Source organism: Chionomys nivalis, chromosome 2, assembly GCF_950005125.1.
Source record: "Chionomys nivalis chromosome 2, mChiNiv1.1, whole genome shotgun sequence".
In the NCBI taxonomy this organism is placed as follows: Eukaryota; Metazoa; Chordata; class Mammalia; order Rodentia; family Cricetidae; genus Chionomys; species Chionomys nivalis.
In genome coordinates, this window is record NC_080087.1 from 115,323,620 (window position 1) to 115,341,530 (window position 17,911).

The following is a 17,911-nucleotide window of genomic DNA, read 5'->3' on the forward strand; positions in this document are numbered from 1 at the left end:
TACACCATCATCATAATGCATGGTTACAGCTTAGTTTATTCGCCAGTAGTCCCATTAATTTATTCCGTATTTCCCAGTGCTAGATATTCCCACATTCATTAAATTTCATGGAAATAAGCATTATTTCTGTGAGATGATCTTTGCTAGTAAAATTTCTTTTTCAATTTGAAGTTAGTACAGATAAACACTTCCCCAACACGAGGTGACTTTGTGTAATGTTTGTGACTGTTTTCCATGTCCCCTATTAGGTTTTTCTGTATTTAGAAATACATGACCTCAAGGTGCACTAACATGAACGACAGATACTATAGGCCAAGTCTCCTGCATGGCCCATAGGAATCTCTGCTGTGAGGGAGCACAGTGTTTGGTAGGAGGTCAGCTTTGGCTGCTGAGAAACTTATTCTCTTTGGATCATTCTTCTGTTTCCATATTATTTAAGCATAAGCTCACAACCAGACAAATAACCATAAGCCACACATCACCAGACAATTGGGCTACAAAGAGTTTCCTGGCTGTGTGTTGGAAGGGACTGATCTGCATATCACAGTCAATAGTTTTACAAAGTTTGAGAGACAGTAAAGAAGAGGCCCTTCTCTCACACTGTGACTCGGAGGCAAGTGTCCCAGCCCCACATATCCTGTAAACCCTAAAGTAGTTAAGATGGCTCCATTTACTTACTCCACTTACAAAGGCCTTTAGTGGTTTAAATTAAGATACAAGGAACCCTAAATGATACTTGAGATGCACCTGAGAGAGACAAGTGTTTGGAGACATGCATGTATTCATAAAGTAACCACTATGCATAGGTTTTAGTCAGACAAAAATACTAAGAAGCATAATGTTTCTCATTATAAAAGGCAATTATTATGCTTAGGTATGACTTTAAAAGATCCTGACATTTAACATATTTGATGAATGTGCAATGTACTGATAAGTGCTGGGTAGCATCCTAGAGGGTCTCATCATTAGGTTTATAATGTCCTGTTTCATCAGAGTACCATGAATACAAATACAAGAGCTGGGAAGCAGAACATCTTCTCCAAAATGGCACTGTCCTGCTTAATACCCACAATACCTCATGGCAAAAATGACTAAACCTCACCAATTAAGTTAAGGGATTGGTGTCCTATTGGCTGAGTTACAAAATGATATTTATGTGTAGTGATTGTCCTTGCCCTGAACTCACATTCACGGCCATTCACCCAAAGGAACATCAAAACGACATATTATGCTGTAAAGGAATAAATGGTATTTTAGCTTATGCCTTTATTTCTTATCTCTTTTCTCCAAGTGATAATGAAGATCTCATTTGCCAGGCATAGACACTTACAATCCCTTTTCTGAGAACGTTTCTGATGTCGTCGGTTAAAGAGAGAAATGCCATTTCTTTAAAAGGTTGTCTTATTAATCCACAGCTTTTGGTAAATATATGTTATCCAGTTAGCTAATTTGTTTCTATGGCCTAAGAATGAAGAAAGACTAGCTGCCACATTCAATCCAAAGGAGTCAATAGATATATGAATATTCATAAGAACATCGATACTGACATGGTCTTACAGTCATGCTTAAAGCTAAATAAAAATCTGAGTAAATTACCACAAACATCACAGTATAATAGGATAAGAGCAAATATATGTACAGATTCATTGACAACATCTGTGCAAATATTGTGGACAAAACATTTAAAAGAAATTTACACAAAAAGTAGATAAATTTATCAAATATTGATAAATTTTCAGAGACAATATAAAAGTACACAGAACATGGAAAAGAGAACGAATTTTTTTTTAAGTAGCCACTATGCCCATACATAGAGTGCACATTAACTACATTTATAATTCAGAATGATGGAAATCAGAGACAAAAACGATTCGGTAACAAACAGCAAAGAAAGTTTCACCAATCACAAAGAAGAAAGACATTCTCTTGGGAGATGAAAACACAGATGCCGAGCCCCTCCCCTCCCCATCCACATAGAGAGAAATTAAAGCAAACTCAAACGTTGTCTACAGCAACACAGGACAGACAGGTGGGAGGCATTTGGTATGTTGCATCACAGGAAGTCAATCACGATTGGCTAACGATGATGGTACCTGGCTCTGTTGTAGGTCACTGGCTTGTCTGAGAGGAGTCACTGAAGGAGGAGGAACTCCTGATGTAGATGCAGACCGGCCTAGCTTGCAGCTTACTTTAGGTTCTGTCAACAAGGAGGAAACAAAACATTAGCTGAGAAACATTTGAGTTGGTGGGTTAGAGCTCCTCCTCCAGTATCGGTTTGCTGCGTATGGGCATGTACAAAATGCTGCGGATATAGTCTAATAATTCTACCAGGGATAAAGATTTTCATAACTACTTGTTCTCAAAGGCGCTTTATTCAAAGCCAAGTTCCTGTGGAGTAGAGGCAGAATCCCTTCAAGCACAGGCCTTGTTTCCCTGCACAATTAACTACAATTAGTTTCTATGGAAGAAAACCACCCCATTCAGGAGTAAAACAAGTGACTCTTTTTTAGATCATCTTTAGTTTTGGTTCCTAGGAATCCATGACCCCGATATGTCTTACCTACTTTCTCCAAGTAACTCCTCTCTTTTTTTCTTTCTCTCTCTTCCTCCCTCCCTTCTTCCCATTCTTCCTCCCTCCTCTGATCCCCTTTTCTTTTCCCCTCCACCTCTTCCTCCCTCCTTTCCCTTCTTTCTTATTTCTATGACTATGTTTATCATGCTTTTAATATAACATTGTTTTCAACTTCTCTCCATTTTCTTTCTACAGGCTGACTGATTTATTGTGTGTGTGTGTGTGTGTGTGTGCGTGTGCGTGCGCGCACATGTGTGTTTGGAACATACACATGGCATGGCGTGTATGCGTGTATGTGAGTGGAAGACAGAGAAGACACCTTACAGGAATCAGTTATCAGTTTTTACGTTTGTCAGCAATTTTCTTTCCAATTAGGAAATCTTATAGGCTCTCCATTCATTTCGAGTTTTACAATTATCGTCTGAATCATTTGCAGTCTTTTGGGTAGTCATTTTATAATAACCATGTAAAATGAACCAGACTGAGCACAGTGACCACAATCTTTCTCTTGCCCTGAAAGGGTTTCTATTCTCTTTCGAGGAATGCAGACCCACAGCAATCAGGCATTTGATTCGTGACAGCATCTGAGATGACTCTCCCGAAGGCCTACTATATGCACAGTCCCAAACATGGTGCAAAGGATGTGTGGGGAAGACATTGAGTGCCCATACTCCGAGGAACTTCATTCTTTTTTCACAGGAGGCAAACGTTGCATCTATGCTCATTTGGTGGTAGTTTGGAAAGGAATTAGAAAGGAGACACAGCACACTGCTATTCATTGGACTTATGCCTTCTCGTGGGAACCTGGGAAAGAGAGGACCTGATGATGCTGTACAATAGGTGGCACAGTCTAGTGTGAGCAGGACTCGGGAGCTATGGAAGCGAGGCAGAAATTCCATTATTCCAGGATGCATTTCTTTCATTTAATATATTACTATACATCCCAAGTAAGTAGTAATAAGTGAAATATGCTTTTTCTCAGGATATAGATCCTGAAGAATAGAGCTAACAAGGAAGAAAAACAATACAGGACAGCAATTACTTGTAAAGTTCACAGAAAACGCTGGTACCTTAGTTTCCGTTGCTGTGATAGAATACTCGGATGAGAGCAATTTACGAGGGATAAAATTTACTCTGGCTCTCAGTTAAATGGAGATGGAGGAGAAACCATTGTCTAGAAGGCTTGAGGCAGTTCATCACATGGTGTTCAGAGTCAAGAAGCAGAGCATGATGAATACCTGCATTCAACTCACTTTCTCCTTCATGGACAGCCCAGTATCCCATCCCAGGCACTGGTCCTACCTACAGCAAATGAATCTTCTCAACTCAATTATCCCAGGGAAGAGAATTACCTGCCAATATGCCCAGAGATTGTCTCCAGGTGAATCCAGATCTCATTACATTGAAAATTAGGAATAACCATCACACCTGTAATGTGTGTCCTTGGTGGACACTGGCTTTTATTATCCCTGAACTCACAGATGCTCATACATGTATTGCATACACTCATGCTTGCATACAGGTGTGCAGTGAACCTTACCTCTATTTCCCTTCTGTGTTTAGAGAAACTCATTATATTCCTCTCTCTTCTTTCCATCTACTGCCTACACACCCTCCTCTTTCTCCATCCTGTCCTGATTGCTCTCTCTTTGTCCTTCTGTTCCACACAGGGCAGCATTTCTTGCCTTCTGGTGTTTTCTCCTTCAGTCATATACGAGATCTGAAGCTCTGTTCTCTCCATGTGGTCTTGTTTGGTCCTGGAGCTCAGTGCCTCTGTACAGCAGGGCACTCTCATGCCTCTGAAAGAAAAGCCCAGTTCCCTAATGTCTTACACTCACTTCCTGCTCCCCTTCAGCCCTGATTTCCCAAAGCATAGCAAGATTACTGCTTCCATTCTCCTGGAAAAATCGTGGACATTTTCAGCTCCTTGCCCCCACCCACTTTATGTACATGAATAGTCTAGTTAGAACTTTGATTTTACTTTTTCAAAATCTCTTGTTTATCTTATTATTACCTCTGAGATTTTTTTACTGGTTCCCATAATGTATATGCTCAAAACAACCTTGGAATTCATGCCAGTCCGAATTTCCTAGATTGTCATTGGCTTACCTCCCTATTTAAATATTTGCAAAGATCCCATATAAATGACACAAAATAAAAATTACTTCAAAAATCCTTCGCAATCTGATACCATTTATTCATTTCTACTCTATAGTCCTTTATTCCCTGCTTTCCAGAACCCAGACAATTTTTTCTCTGCTCATGGATGCACCATGATCTGCCTCTACCATTCCCCTCACGTTCTTCCCATGCATCAACTTTCCATCAAATCAGCTCTCACTGTTTGCTAAGACTGTAAACTATCCTTTGATCTTGCTTCCATTCCCATCTTCCAAATTTACTTAGTATGTATTCAGTGCTTACGACTTTTGAGCATTTCTAGTTGGAAGGGACCATAAAGTAGATGCTTAAAATTATTATATATTTTTCTATCACAGAAGATACTCATACTCATCAGCATAAGGTCAGCACATCTTCTAAAACCAACCAAATAACACAGGATATGTTGTAATACCTGGATCTGAGGTCTACATCTATACAACATTAAGGCAATAATTCTCACTCAAGGGGCTACACTCCTCTAGGACACATATCAGAAAACTTTAGCTTGGTGTGTGTGATTTAAATTGAGGGCATTGGAGGTGAGTATATTATACATTGCCTATATTATATGAGGACATAGATAAAATGTCACTGTCACTTACAGTCTAACCCAATTTACCAGGAAGCACAAATCCTTGGGGAACTAACTAGTATCAGTTTTCATCACATGAAATCACAGATAAAGCCTCCATCAGATTCCTGGTCAATAAGGCCTCTACAATAAACCAGTGAATCTCTATTTCCAATTACTGGCTTAGGATATCTGATGAGAAATTTCAACATATTTTCCTTATGATAAGATCTTGCATACTATTTGTTTACTTCAAGGTTCCTTTCAAGATTATATTGATGATATTATCTGATAAAAAGCAACTGTCTGAACTTTTATACTGTCTAATGTAACCTAGGATTAATTTCCATTGCTGAGGTTTTCAGTCCAGTCTTGACTTAATTACCATCTTCTAAATATAGCCATTGATCTCTTTAATTTGCAGAGCACATATCAGTACCATCAAAACAAATGCCAGATTTCATTGTGAACAGGGAAGCCTTGCTTTGCCCCTGGAAATCAATCCACATTGTGCTAGGGGTGTTTAGCCCACTTATACATGTAAACCATCTGCTACCCATTGCTCATAGCAATTTGTACAACTTGCAAGACACCCTACGGGCCAACTCTGGAGTCGGGTCACCCAACAGACAAATGTTTGATACAAGTTTACATTCTGTGGGTTATGAATCTACCTACAGATTTAGACTGAGATTATTCCCATAAATCATTATGTCTGCATGCATACAGGTACACACACACACACACACAAACTATTCCTCTCTTACACAGACAGACATAGACACACACATGAAGCAACACTCATGCTTTGTTAATGGTGTGAGTTTTATCCCTCTTTTTGACTCCAATTGATGGCCTATAGCTCCAGTGCACTTGGAGTTTGTTGTGGTGTTTATGAGAGAAGATAGATGCCACAAATGCTTATATTTCTGAGATTTTTAGGAAAAGGGAATCATACACCCTAAAAAACCTAGATAATTTTAGTTGTAATTTACCCTCGTGGAGATTGTCTAGGCTTATGCCATCAAAATAAAACTGTCCAAATTTCTAATAGCCAAAAACAAAAATTCTCTCAAGCTTAAGCAATATATACCCAAGTTTTCTTTCCAATTTGAGTTTTAGGTTTTGGGGGTTCATTTGGGCTGTGGGAGCTCCAGAAAACAATAAACCATGCCTGAAAAGAAACATAACATAATGTTGTCCTGCTTCAAGAACGTTCATTCAGTCAAGAGGTTAATAGTGAGTAGAGGACAACTAGTCTTTTCTTTACCAAGAAAAACAAGCTTTTTCTTTGAAAAGTCTACCAATAATGCTCTACAAGAGAAGCAGATGTTGCTTGTGAAACGTCAGTAAAGACCAGGTATAATGAGGAGAAGAACAAGAGTGATATGGGTGTTTCAAAAATAGAGAAAAAGGCAGGGACTTCAAAAGAGGAAGAAAAAGAAGGATGTTACAGGTCATAACCACAAGAAGTTTCCAGGTCATTAGTAACCCTTTTCCCCCTTCAGTTAAGTTCTCAGTGAATTAAAGAACTTGTTAGTTCTTTTTAATTTTTATGTTTCAAAAAAAAAAAAAAAAAACAAAACCAAAAACCCAACAGTCATTTCTCATCTTCTCCTTGTAAGGTGAAATGGATTTCTGCTCTTGACTGTGTCCCTGAGCACTTATACAGGAGAAGCTCTAAGAGGAGGCAGCTGTTCTGTTGTGGAATGGTGGTCTCTGTTTTCAAGAAGACCAATGACTCCCTGCTCTGTCTTAAGAGATAAGTACATTTTCTCCAAAATGAAGAGATGAATGAATAGATAATAAAAGATCTCACTTTCATCTAGCATCAAAGAAGGAAAACAGTCAAATGTGGGCACCCATCTTCCCTCTGCTTTGATGTTCCTTTCAGTGGAGCATGTCCTAACAGAGATGTGTCCTGGTACCCTAATCAACTCTGCTGCTCAAATCTGCCAATCAAGGGCTCAGAACTGCACTGAAGTTAGACTATCTTGGCCTCCAGTGCATCAAATTATGTTTACTACAGACTTGTATTTCTGTATAAGATATAATTATGTAAGTCATTTGAGATAAATTGGCAGCTTAATAATAGTGGGAACCTGTGACATGTTCCAAAGGCATTTAAAACTTTTGTAACCTGTCATGGCAAAAATATTAAGATGACCTGAAGCTATGAACTAATTCTGATTTTCACATATGAATGCATGTGCACACACTTATTGATAAATTTTAATAATTTATTTTTAATTATTGAGTTTCAACTAATCCTATTGACATATAATTGGCTACTAGACTGGTCCTGAACTCATGAGTCTCTGACTTCACCATCCTCCATTTGAGATTTTTAAATGTGTGTAACAAACCTAGCATCATACACAAAATCGCTGATTGAACAATCTAGTCTGGAAAAACATTGCAAGCATAATGACATCTTTTGTTTGTAAATCTAACAACTTCACCCTTTGTAACATTTTGCTTGATCGTTACATTGTATTATTGTTAACACAGAAGGATTGTGTGTATGTGTGCATGTGTGTTCATCTATCTGTCTGCCCATCCATCCATCCATCCATCCATCCATCCATCCATCCATCCATCCATTCATCCATCCTTCCATCTATCCATCCATCCATCCATCCATCCATCCATCCATCCATCCATCCATCCATCCATTCATTCATCCATGTGCACATGAGTATACAGGAGTATGTAGAGAATGTGCTCATATGTGTATGCATGTGGAAGCCAAAGGACAACCTCACTTGTACCTCAGATGCTTTCCATTTTTAATTATTTATTTATTTATTTATTTATTTATTTATTTATTTATTTATAGTAGCTAACTCCCCTGAGGTCACTCATTAGGTCATGCTGGGTGTCCAGGAAGCCTTAGAGGTTATCCTCTCTCTACCTCCAAGTTCTGGGATTATAAGTGAAGACCACTAATCTAGTTTTTATTTTGCACGGGTTCTGGGGGTCAAACTTAGGTCCTGATGCTTATGTGACAGCCGTCTTCATGACTGAGTTACCTTCTAAGTACGCATTTTCTTCTCAATAACAGATATTTTTGTAGATCTCTGAGCAGGTGATAGGCCTGGGTATTATGGCTATATACCTGAAGGGAGGACAAATCTGAAATTGCTATCATCATTTTTGTGACTATGAACAATTGGAAAAAAATCATCAAAATGTAAAAATCTATCATGAAAGCAGATACATCTCTTCCTAGTTTTCCAAAGAATTTTCTTCCAATGGGACAAGAGAGACCTGTGCAGCCTTAAATGACTGCCAGTGTCCTGAACCAGCTAGTTGCAGTGTTCTGGGAAGGGTTGAGTAATACAGTCACTCTACTGAAATGAAATAAAAAATGGAACTTATGCCCTGGCAATGCTGAAACATGTATGGGCAGCCTGTACATGGCAGTTCTGTTGAACTTGTCCATATTGGGTTTCATAGTCTAAGTGGATGAGGACAACTAACTAAGACTCTCTTCCTCAAGAGGGCACCAGATCTCATTACAGAGGGTTTTGAGCCACAATGCGGTTGCTGGGATTGAACTCAAGACCTTAGAAAGAGCATGCAGTGCTCTTAACCGCTGAACCATCTTCCTAGCCCTGTATGGTAATTGTCAGGAGTCTCAGAGACCTGATAAAAACCTAAATTCCTAAGAATACTTTGGCCACACAGTGTGAGACTTGTGATCTGTAGAGAATGTAGAAAATTATAAGGGCTGTTATAAGAGAAAGAGAATCACATACATATCTTGGTGGAAACATTCATTCCATTCCTTTTTATGATTAGTAGGCCCAAGATCCCTGGTCTCAATTTTCTTATATTTTACAGAGTTAATATAAATCTTTCTGTTCCCTGCATGGTGAGGCTCAAGGTGATGTAGCTTCTTACAGGGAGGCACAATAGAATGCAGCATGAACATGTTTTTCTATGTCAGCCACTTTCAGGATAACACCCTAGGCATTTACACCTCTTCAAATGGATGCAAAACATGCTTTTACTTGAAAAACAGTTTATCTTAAATTCTTAAATAAATATGTACCAAACAAGATATGATATCTATTGAACAAATTAAATCTTTAATCATCTTTAAAAATACTGTCTAAGGCAAATCTATCAGTTGAGACAAAAACTCAAACACATATGATGAGTTGAGTCAGAATTGAATATATATTGCCAGGTAGTTAGAAATTTCACTTTTCTGTTATGAAATTTAAAATATAATAAGTAAATGAAAAGCCACTTTCATTTCATCTCCTTGATTTTAGGGAAAAATTTTCTTAGAAAATATAGTATATTCTTAGTGTGGTAAGTTCTTCTGTTTATATGTTACTTTTATTGTTTAATGAATAAAGCTGTTTTGGCCAGTGGCTTAGTAGAATAGAACTAGACAGGAAAACTAAACTGAATTCTGAAAGAAAGAAGGTGGAGTCAGTGAGACACCATGTAGCTGTCACAGGGGGAGACAGATGCCCACACTTTGCCATAGGCCACGGCCTCATGGTGATGCACAGATTAATGGAGATGCCTTAGTTTAAAATATAAGAACGAGGGTAGATGGCTCAGAGGTTAAGAGCACTAACTGTTCTTCCAGAGGTCCTGAGTTCAATTCCCAGCAACCACATGGTGGCTTACAACCATCTGTAATGAGATCTGGTGCCCTCTTCTGGCCTGCAGGCATACATGGAGACTGAACATTGTATACATAATAAATAAATAAATAAATAAATAAATAAATAAATAAATAAATCTTTAAAAAAAACCAATTTAAAAATATAAGAACAAGCTAGACTTATGCTTAAGCTATTGGCCAAGCAATGTTTTAAATAATATAGTTTCTGTGTGATTATTTCGAGTCAGGGTGGCCGGGAAATGAACGAAAAACCTCCAACAGCATATTCTACTACAGAATATCAAAACAGAAGAGAGTAATAGGTTTAAATTTTTCATATCACTTAACTTGCTGATGTTAAAACTTTCTGAAATATTAAAATTAAAATTAGCTGTAATTCCAATGACATTTTCTTTTTATTAGAGAGGATTTTTATTAGAGTGGGTTAATGAGCAAACATGAGGGAGTGAGCAGTTATACATTTCATGCTCTATTAGAGACATATGAAGGGAAATGGCATGTTACATTTCAATCGCCTAAGTCTCAATGTTGCTACCTTAATGACTTACAGACATCAACAAAGGTCCACATGGATAACCAAAATCCATTTGCAGGAGCTTCATTCAACCTGATTCCTTTAATGGTATTCTTGTTTACTCTGTTGCAGAAGTTCCAGGAACCCTAGTATCTTTTAGGTATCAGAGAATAAGGTCTAAACTCATTGTTAATAAAAATATTAAGAATCTAGAATCACGAATTATAGTCTCAATGTCCTTTATTTATGGCTAGAAACCAAATATGAGTGAGTACATCCCATGTTCCTCTTTTTGGGTCTGGCTTACCTCACTCAGGATAGTGTTTTCTATTTCCGTCCATTTGTATGCAAAATTCAAGAAGTCATTGTTTTTCACTGCTGAGTAGTACTCTAATATGTATATATTCCATACTTTCTTCATCCATTCTTCCATTGAAGGACATCTAGGTTGTTTCCAGGTTCTGGCTATTACAAACAATGCTGCTATGAACATAGTTGAGCATATACTTTTGTTGTATGTTTGGGCATCTCTTGGGTATATTCCCAATAGTGGTATTGCTGGGTCGAGAGGTAGGTTGAACCCGACTTTCCTGAGAAACCGCCACACTGCTTTCCAAAGTGATTGCACAAGTTTGCATTCCCACCAGCAATGGATGAGAGTGCCCCTTTCTCCACAACCTCTCCAGCAGAGGCTATCATTGGTGTTTTTGATTTTAGCCATTCTGACCATTGAGACTATAATTCGTGATTCTAGAGAAGCTAAATAAGAAGGTGAACCCAAAGAAAAACATATAAGCATCCCCCTGAATATTAACCTTCATCAGGCGATGAAAGAAGACAGAGACAGAGACCAACATTGGAGCACTGGACTGAAGTCTCACGATCCAAAGGAGGAGCAGAAGGAGAGTGAGCACGAGCAAGGAACTCAGGACTGCGAGGGGTGCACCCACACACTGAGGCAATGGGGATGTTCTATCGGGAACTCACCAAGGCCAGCTGGCCTGGGTCTGAAAAAGCATGGGACAAAACCGGTCTCGCTGAACATAATGGACAATGAGGACTACTGAGAACTGAAGAACAATGGCAATGGGTTCTTGATCCTATTGCACGTAATGGCTTTGTGGGAGCCCAGGTAGTTTGGATGCTCACCTTAATAGACCTGGATGGAGGTGGGTGGTCCTTGGACCTCCCACAGGGCAGAGAAACCTGCTTGCTCTTTGGGCTGAGGAAGAAGGAAGACTTGATTGGGGGAGGGGGAGGGATTGAGAGGTGGTGGCGGGGAAGAGGCAGAAATCTTTAATAATTAAATAAATTAATTAATAAAAAAAGAGCATGAAAAAAAATATTAAGAATCTTACTTCACTGTGTTGACAGATTCATCTAAATGTCATATGTGATGATCAAACCTGTTGTTTCTCAAGGCCAGCACAGCAAAGGTACCAAAAACAGTGCTGATGCTGCACTGTTCTCACCCTACAAGCTTCGGGAAAGACAAATATTTTCTTAAGAATAAATGTAAAGATTCCATTTGTTCAAAGAAGAGAGCTGGTGGTATTTGCTCACAATAGTGAGCTCAAGCATTAGACAAAAATGAATTTTGAAACGTGGCCCTATCACCATGAGCTTGAGAACACCCAACATTTGGAAGCTTTTCTTATGAGATCAGTGTAAGTACTAATGGATGTTTTATATTGATTTTATAATGGGATCTCTCAACATACGGTAGAACGGCACTTAGGACAGTCTTGGTAAACTGATATCTTCTAGGCACGTGAGGTTATAAATCAAGGTAAGTGAAAGTTGTGCTTCGCAGGTCCAGAGAAAATGATGGATTTTAACTTGGCAAAAGTAGGGTAAATTTATTGATATGCAAAAAAGTAGTGACTAACCCTTAAGATGTTCTTTGAGGTTCAGAAGGACACTGAAGAGGAGTATACACAATTATGTCAAAAGTTCATTTAAATCAAGATCATGAGAAACCCATAGAGACAGTTGACTCAAACTTGTGTGAGTTCATGGACTCTGGACTGACACCTGGGGAGCCTGAATGGGACCACATCCAGGCCCTCTGTATGTAGGCTCCAGTTTTGTAGCCTGGTCTGTTGAACCCCTGGCAGTGGGACCAGGATCTATCGCTGGTGCATAAACTGGTATTATGAAGCCTATTCCCTATGGTGGGATGCTTTTCTCAGCCTTTATGGAGGTTGGGGAGGGGGCTTGGTCCTGCCTCATCTGAATGTGTCAGGCTTTGTTAAAGGACTTAATCTGCTGAAGAGTGTGATGGGGGGAAGGTAGAGAGAGGAGAAGGGTAGGGAGGGTGAACTGTGGTTGATATGTAAAATTAATAAAAACAGAGAGAAAACAAACAAACAAACAAACAAATGTTCTTCCCCTGTTAACTATTTGTCTATCTATGGCTGGATTTCCTTCATCTGTTTAACCATAGCATGATAATGACTGGTCTCTGATAGAAACCCATTGAGTATTTATGTAACAAATCATTTCAAACCATATTTTGTGGTTTTTTTTTTTTTTTTTTTTTTTGGTTTTTCGAGGCAGGGTTTTTCTGTAGCTTTGGTGCCTGTCCCAGAAACCATATTTTAAAGGAGTTTATATTTATGAAATTGAATTTTCTTCACTTCTTAAGTTTTCCAGGCTTGGGGGAAAGTGATAAAATACACTGTGCAACTTTCAAACTAAAAATATAGAGAGACTGAGAGAGCAAAAGAGCTTGAGAACCCAAAGCAGAGAGGGAGAGAGAGAGACAGGGAGGGTGAAAGAGGGAGAGGGAGGGAGGGAGGCAAGAGTGATTTGGAGTTTGTAGTTCCTGTTTTGAGCAGTAGATGGCAGTGAAAGCATTAAACTTTCTGAAAGTAGTCTCAACACCTAAGGTATATCAGACTGAGCCTTCCCTTAAGGTAATGGCTGCTGCTACGGATTTTCGAAGAAACAGCAAGGGTGTTTTTTCTCAGTGGTGCTGATACAGTGGACCCAAGGAGTCTTTCCAAAGATAGCCAAGTGCTGCCAATAGGAGGATATCCCCAGAGGGCCTGGGAAGAGTCATGTGCCAGGCAGCGAAAGACCCGGGTTGCTGGAGTTATAATCAAAACACAGGCAGCACATTGCCATTCCAACGCTCAGGCAGGTCTAATCAATTACAGAGACAAACGACAGGTCTAATGTTTTACCGAGACAAGTAAAGTAAAGCTACATTCTCTATCAGCTGACCTGTCTGCAAATGGCTACTTCTCAAGACATGTAATTGGAGAGTAGCTGGAAATGCAAGGTTTCTTCGATAAGAATGAAATTATTAATGGATTGCATGCTTTTCCTGTAGTGTTCTGAGTAACTTGATAGTGTTCATCATTATGTTCTGTGTATGCTTTTTACTGGGAATCAAGTTTGGTTTACATTATAAGCCTGGTAAGTTAAGACTCTGGCTTAAACTCTCCGTGATTTCAGATGCAGGTGCTCTCACAGACATGTCAATGACACTCAAATCGTTGACTTCATATGGTCCCATAAATTTTATTAACACCTTATCTTTACCCCATATTAAGTTAAAATATAATTGTTTAAGAAAATTCTAGAAAACTATTGGAAAAACAAAGCCCAATGTCCTGTTTTATTGAATGGAGAGGGGGCAAGGGCAATGATGCTGTTTCTGTCAGCAAATTATTAGGAAAGCAAGAACAAGTTCCTGGGTATCACACAGGCTCTTCTCATCACCTTAGGACCTGTGTTTCTCATAGATGTGTGGGAGGAGTCAGTGTCCACCCAAGTACCTATCACTTTTCTGTTTTGTGTTCCATAAACAACCAAAGCACATTTGTGACCTGGTGCCCAGGCTTTCAAGACCTAACATTAAAATATGGGAACACAGTAACAAGATCAGCCACAACACATCTTCCAGTTACAAAAACAGCAATTGCGCGGGATGAAGAGCAAAGAACACATTTCTCTTTTGCTTTTAGAAAGCATGCCATTGTCAGGAGCCATTTTCCCAAAAGTATAGTAGGAACTATTGTCCTAAGGATGTTTGCAGAGAGCCCCACTCGTGACCTCCTGACCGAGGACTCGTGACCTCATGACTGACTCGTGACCAATTGTCCACCCGTGACCATTGCTGCAGGGTCCCTTCCTGCCCTCGCCATGCCCCTGCCCCCCATCCCAATCCAAATTCCTCATTCAAGGGCTATATAAGCCACAACCATTTCGCCAATAAAGTGAGGCTTTGACAACAGATCTTTCTTGCTTGGCCTCGTTCCTCTTTCCCGCCCATGTCTTTTCAGATAGCGCCTCTTCGGGACCCTGGAATAACTGACCTGCCAGGCGGGTTACAACCCTAGAATAACTGACCCGCTGGGCAGTTACATGCCATTTGGGGCAGGATATTTATCTCCATAATTCTGTTGCCTTTGCTTTAGAAAAATGATAAATTAGAGGCTTCTGTTGATCCCATAATCCTTGGGTTTAAAAATCCATAAATAGCTTTCTGTCGTTTTCAGGTAAGACACAAATAACAAATGCAGGCTCTGAGCTGCCTCTCTGCTCTCCTCATAGTCCACGATGTCCAACGTGGGACATAAAATCTTAAAATCAGAGCCGTTCCGGCCCTCTTGCTTGAATGTAATTCCTCCTAATTAGCCCTGAGGCCTTAGTCTCTGCATCATCAGAATGTCAGATAATGGGCTCCAAAGGAAGTATTAGCTGGACTTCTACCTCTGCCATTAATTTCCCCATCTTCATGACAATTAGCATCTAGTACATACCTAACACTGGGGCACTGAATGAAATATGTGAGTCAATGGATGGCTGTTGGACATCGAAGTGGAAATAGGGGAATCCAGTCTGATTATTATAAGTCATTAGGTAAGGCCTACACTGAAATTCGAAAACCTGAAGCCTATTCCTTGGTTTGAAAATAATACTTACCAAAGAATCCTGAAAATTACACACTGTTGTTTGAGCCTTAGTATTGCCTTGTTAGAGAAAATATCATTTAATAACACCAGCCCATGCATGTGTAGGCATTTGTGAAGCAGATATGACACGATATCAAATTATGTCACAAAAATTCTACAGAGGTAATAGGGTTCAATTCTGTAATGTAGGTTAAATACCATTTGTAATACCTTTAAATACATTCTCTACTTGGATTCTATCTTTAGAATAGTGTATTGAAGCATTTATTTGTATATATAAAACCTTATATACAACCATAAGATATCATAGTTTCTACTGTTGTGATAAAACACTTTGACCAAAAGCAACTTGTGAAGGAAAGGATTGCTCTCACCTTATGGTCTTTTTTTTTTATTTTATTTTATTTATTTATTTATTAAAGATTTCTGCCTCCTCCCCGCCACCGCCTTCCATTTCCCTCCCCCTCCCCCAATCAACTGCCCCTCCCTCAGCAGCCCAAAGAGCAGTCAGGGTTCCCTGCCTTGTGGGAAGTCCAAGGATCTCCCACCTCCTTCCAGGTCTAGTAAGGTGAGCATCCAAACAGCCTAGGCTCCCACAAAGCCAGTACGTGCAGTAGGATCAAAAACCTATTGCCATTGTTCTTGACTTCTCAGTAGTCCTCATTGTCCGCTATGTTCAGCGAGTCTGGTTTTATCCCATGCTCTTTCAGACCCAGGCCAGCTGGCCTTGGTGAGTTCCCGATAGAACATCCCCATTGTCTCAGTGTGTGGGTGCACCCCTCGCGGTCCTGAGTTCCTTGCTCGTGCTCTCTCTCCTTCTGCTCCTGATTTGGGCCTTGGGATTTCAGTCCGATGCTCCAATGTGGGTCTCTGTCTCTGTCTCTGTCTCCTTTCATCGCCTGATGAAGGTTAATATCCAGGAGGATAACTATATGTTTTTCTTTGGGTTCACCTTCTTATTTAGCTTCTCTAGAATCACGAATTATATGCTCAATGTCCTTTATTTATAGCTAGAAACCCATTATGAGTAAGTACATCCCATGTTCCTCTTTTTGGGTCTCGCTTACCTCACTCAGGATAGTGTTTTCTATTTCCGTCCATTTGCATGCAAAATTCAAGAAGTCATTGTTTTTTATTGCTGAGTAGTACTCTAATATGTATATATTCCATACTCTTTTCATCCATTCTTCCATTGAAGGGCATCTAGGTTGTTTCCAGGTTCTGGCTATTACAAACAATGCTGCTATGAACATAGTTGATAGGGCATCTCTTGGGTCACCTTATGGTCTTAATCAAAGTAGCTGAAACTACCTCCAGTGACTAGAAAGAGGGTTGGGGAAGTCCCTTAGAGCCGCACCTCAGTGTCGGGACACTACTTTCTCATTCTAGACACATCTCCTCATGCATGCCCTTTGCATCTGTGTGTGATCTTATCTGAGTTTCATGCTACCTCAGGAGGTGCTCAAGTGTATAATAGGTGAGTAGCCAATGAAGAGGGGACTCCAACTATACAGCTTTAGGTTAGGTGTAATTTTTCGGTGATGCAGCTATTTGGAGATAACCCAGTCAATAACCTCTGTAGTGATCCCAATTAATAATAATTAATTATTCAACCATCTAGTGGATGGGCTCCTTCCTTTGTTCTGGTTTGCTCACTTCTCTCCAAGAAATGTCACACAGCCATACTTTAAACAGACCTTTGGCCCATAGTCTGTAGCCAAGAATAAATTGCCAAGCAGCTTTTGGTTCTGTGATTCTAGGCTGGCCAGTTAACCTCTCATGTTATTTTTCCTTACTATAGACACCTATAAGTAGAAACAATATCAACATTTCTATTACAGATGGAATTCTCAAATACTTGTATTCATGTACTATATACCTTGTATATACATACATATGTATATTCATACATACAGTCACATGCATTCAAAATCAACATATTTACATTCCCCATACATCTACACATAGCACAACACATATACTCATTCACACACAGGCAGCCACACACATACATAATCACACACCGCTACACACAGAATCACAGAAATATATATTCACCCCATAACACATGCAACCAAACACCATCAGCTCAATCACATAGTCACATATGTACCATTGATCTCACATATACATATCAATATTGTGATATACAATCACAATAAATCCACACATGCATAATAACACACTCACACACAATCACATGCATATGGTCATACATATACCTTATCACAAGACAATTACATGTATACAACCACATACACAAATTACATGTAATTACACATTATCATACAAAAGTCTCATGCACTCAGTTATCCAGGATATCTCTCTCTTTGTCTCTCTCTAACTCTCTCACTCTCCTCTCTCTCTCTCGCTCTCTCGCTCTCTCACTCTCTCTCACACACACACACACATGCACACACAATCATGTACGTACAGACCACAACAAATCACACATGCATGTGCACAACCACACACACAAATCACTCTCAAGTCCTATATTAATCACACTTATGCCACC

At 39.4% G+C, this 17,911-nt stretch overlaps 1 protein-coding gene across 1 annotated transcript in view; it reads right to left on the reverse strand.

Moving 5' to 3' along the window:
• The window catches only part of Nyap2 (neuronal tyrosine-phosphorylated phosphoinositide-3-kinase adaptor 2), a 251,439-nt gene that overhangs the window by 39,438 nt on the left and 194,090 nt on the right, over positions 1–17,911 (reverse strand). The window contains exon 6 of the mRNA XM_057762975.1: positions 2,094–2,197. Coding sequence (XP_057618958.1) covers positions 2,094–2,197 — 104 coding nt within the window. The remainder of the gene's footprint in view (positions 1–2,093; positions 2,198–17,911) is intronic.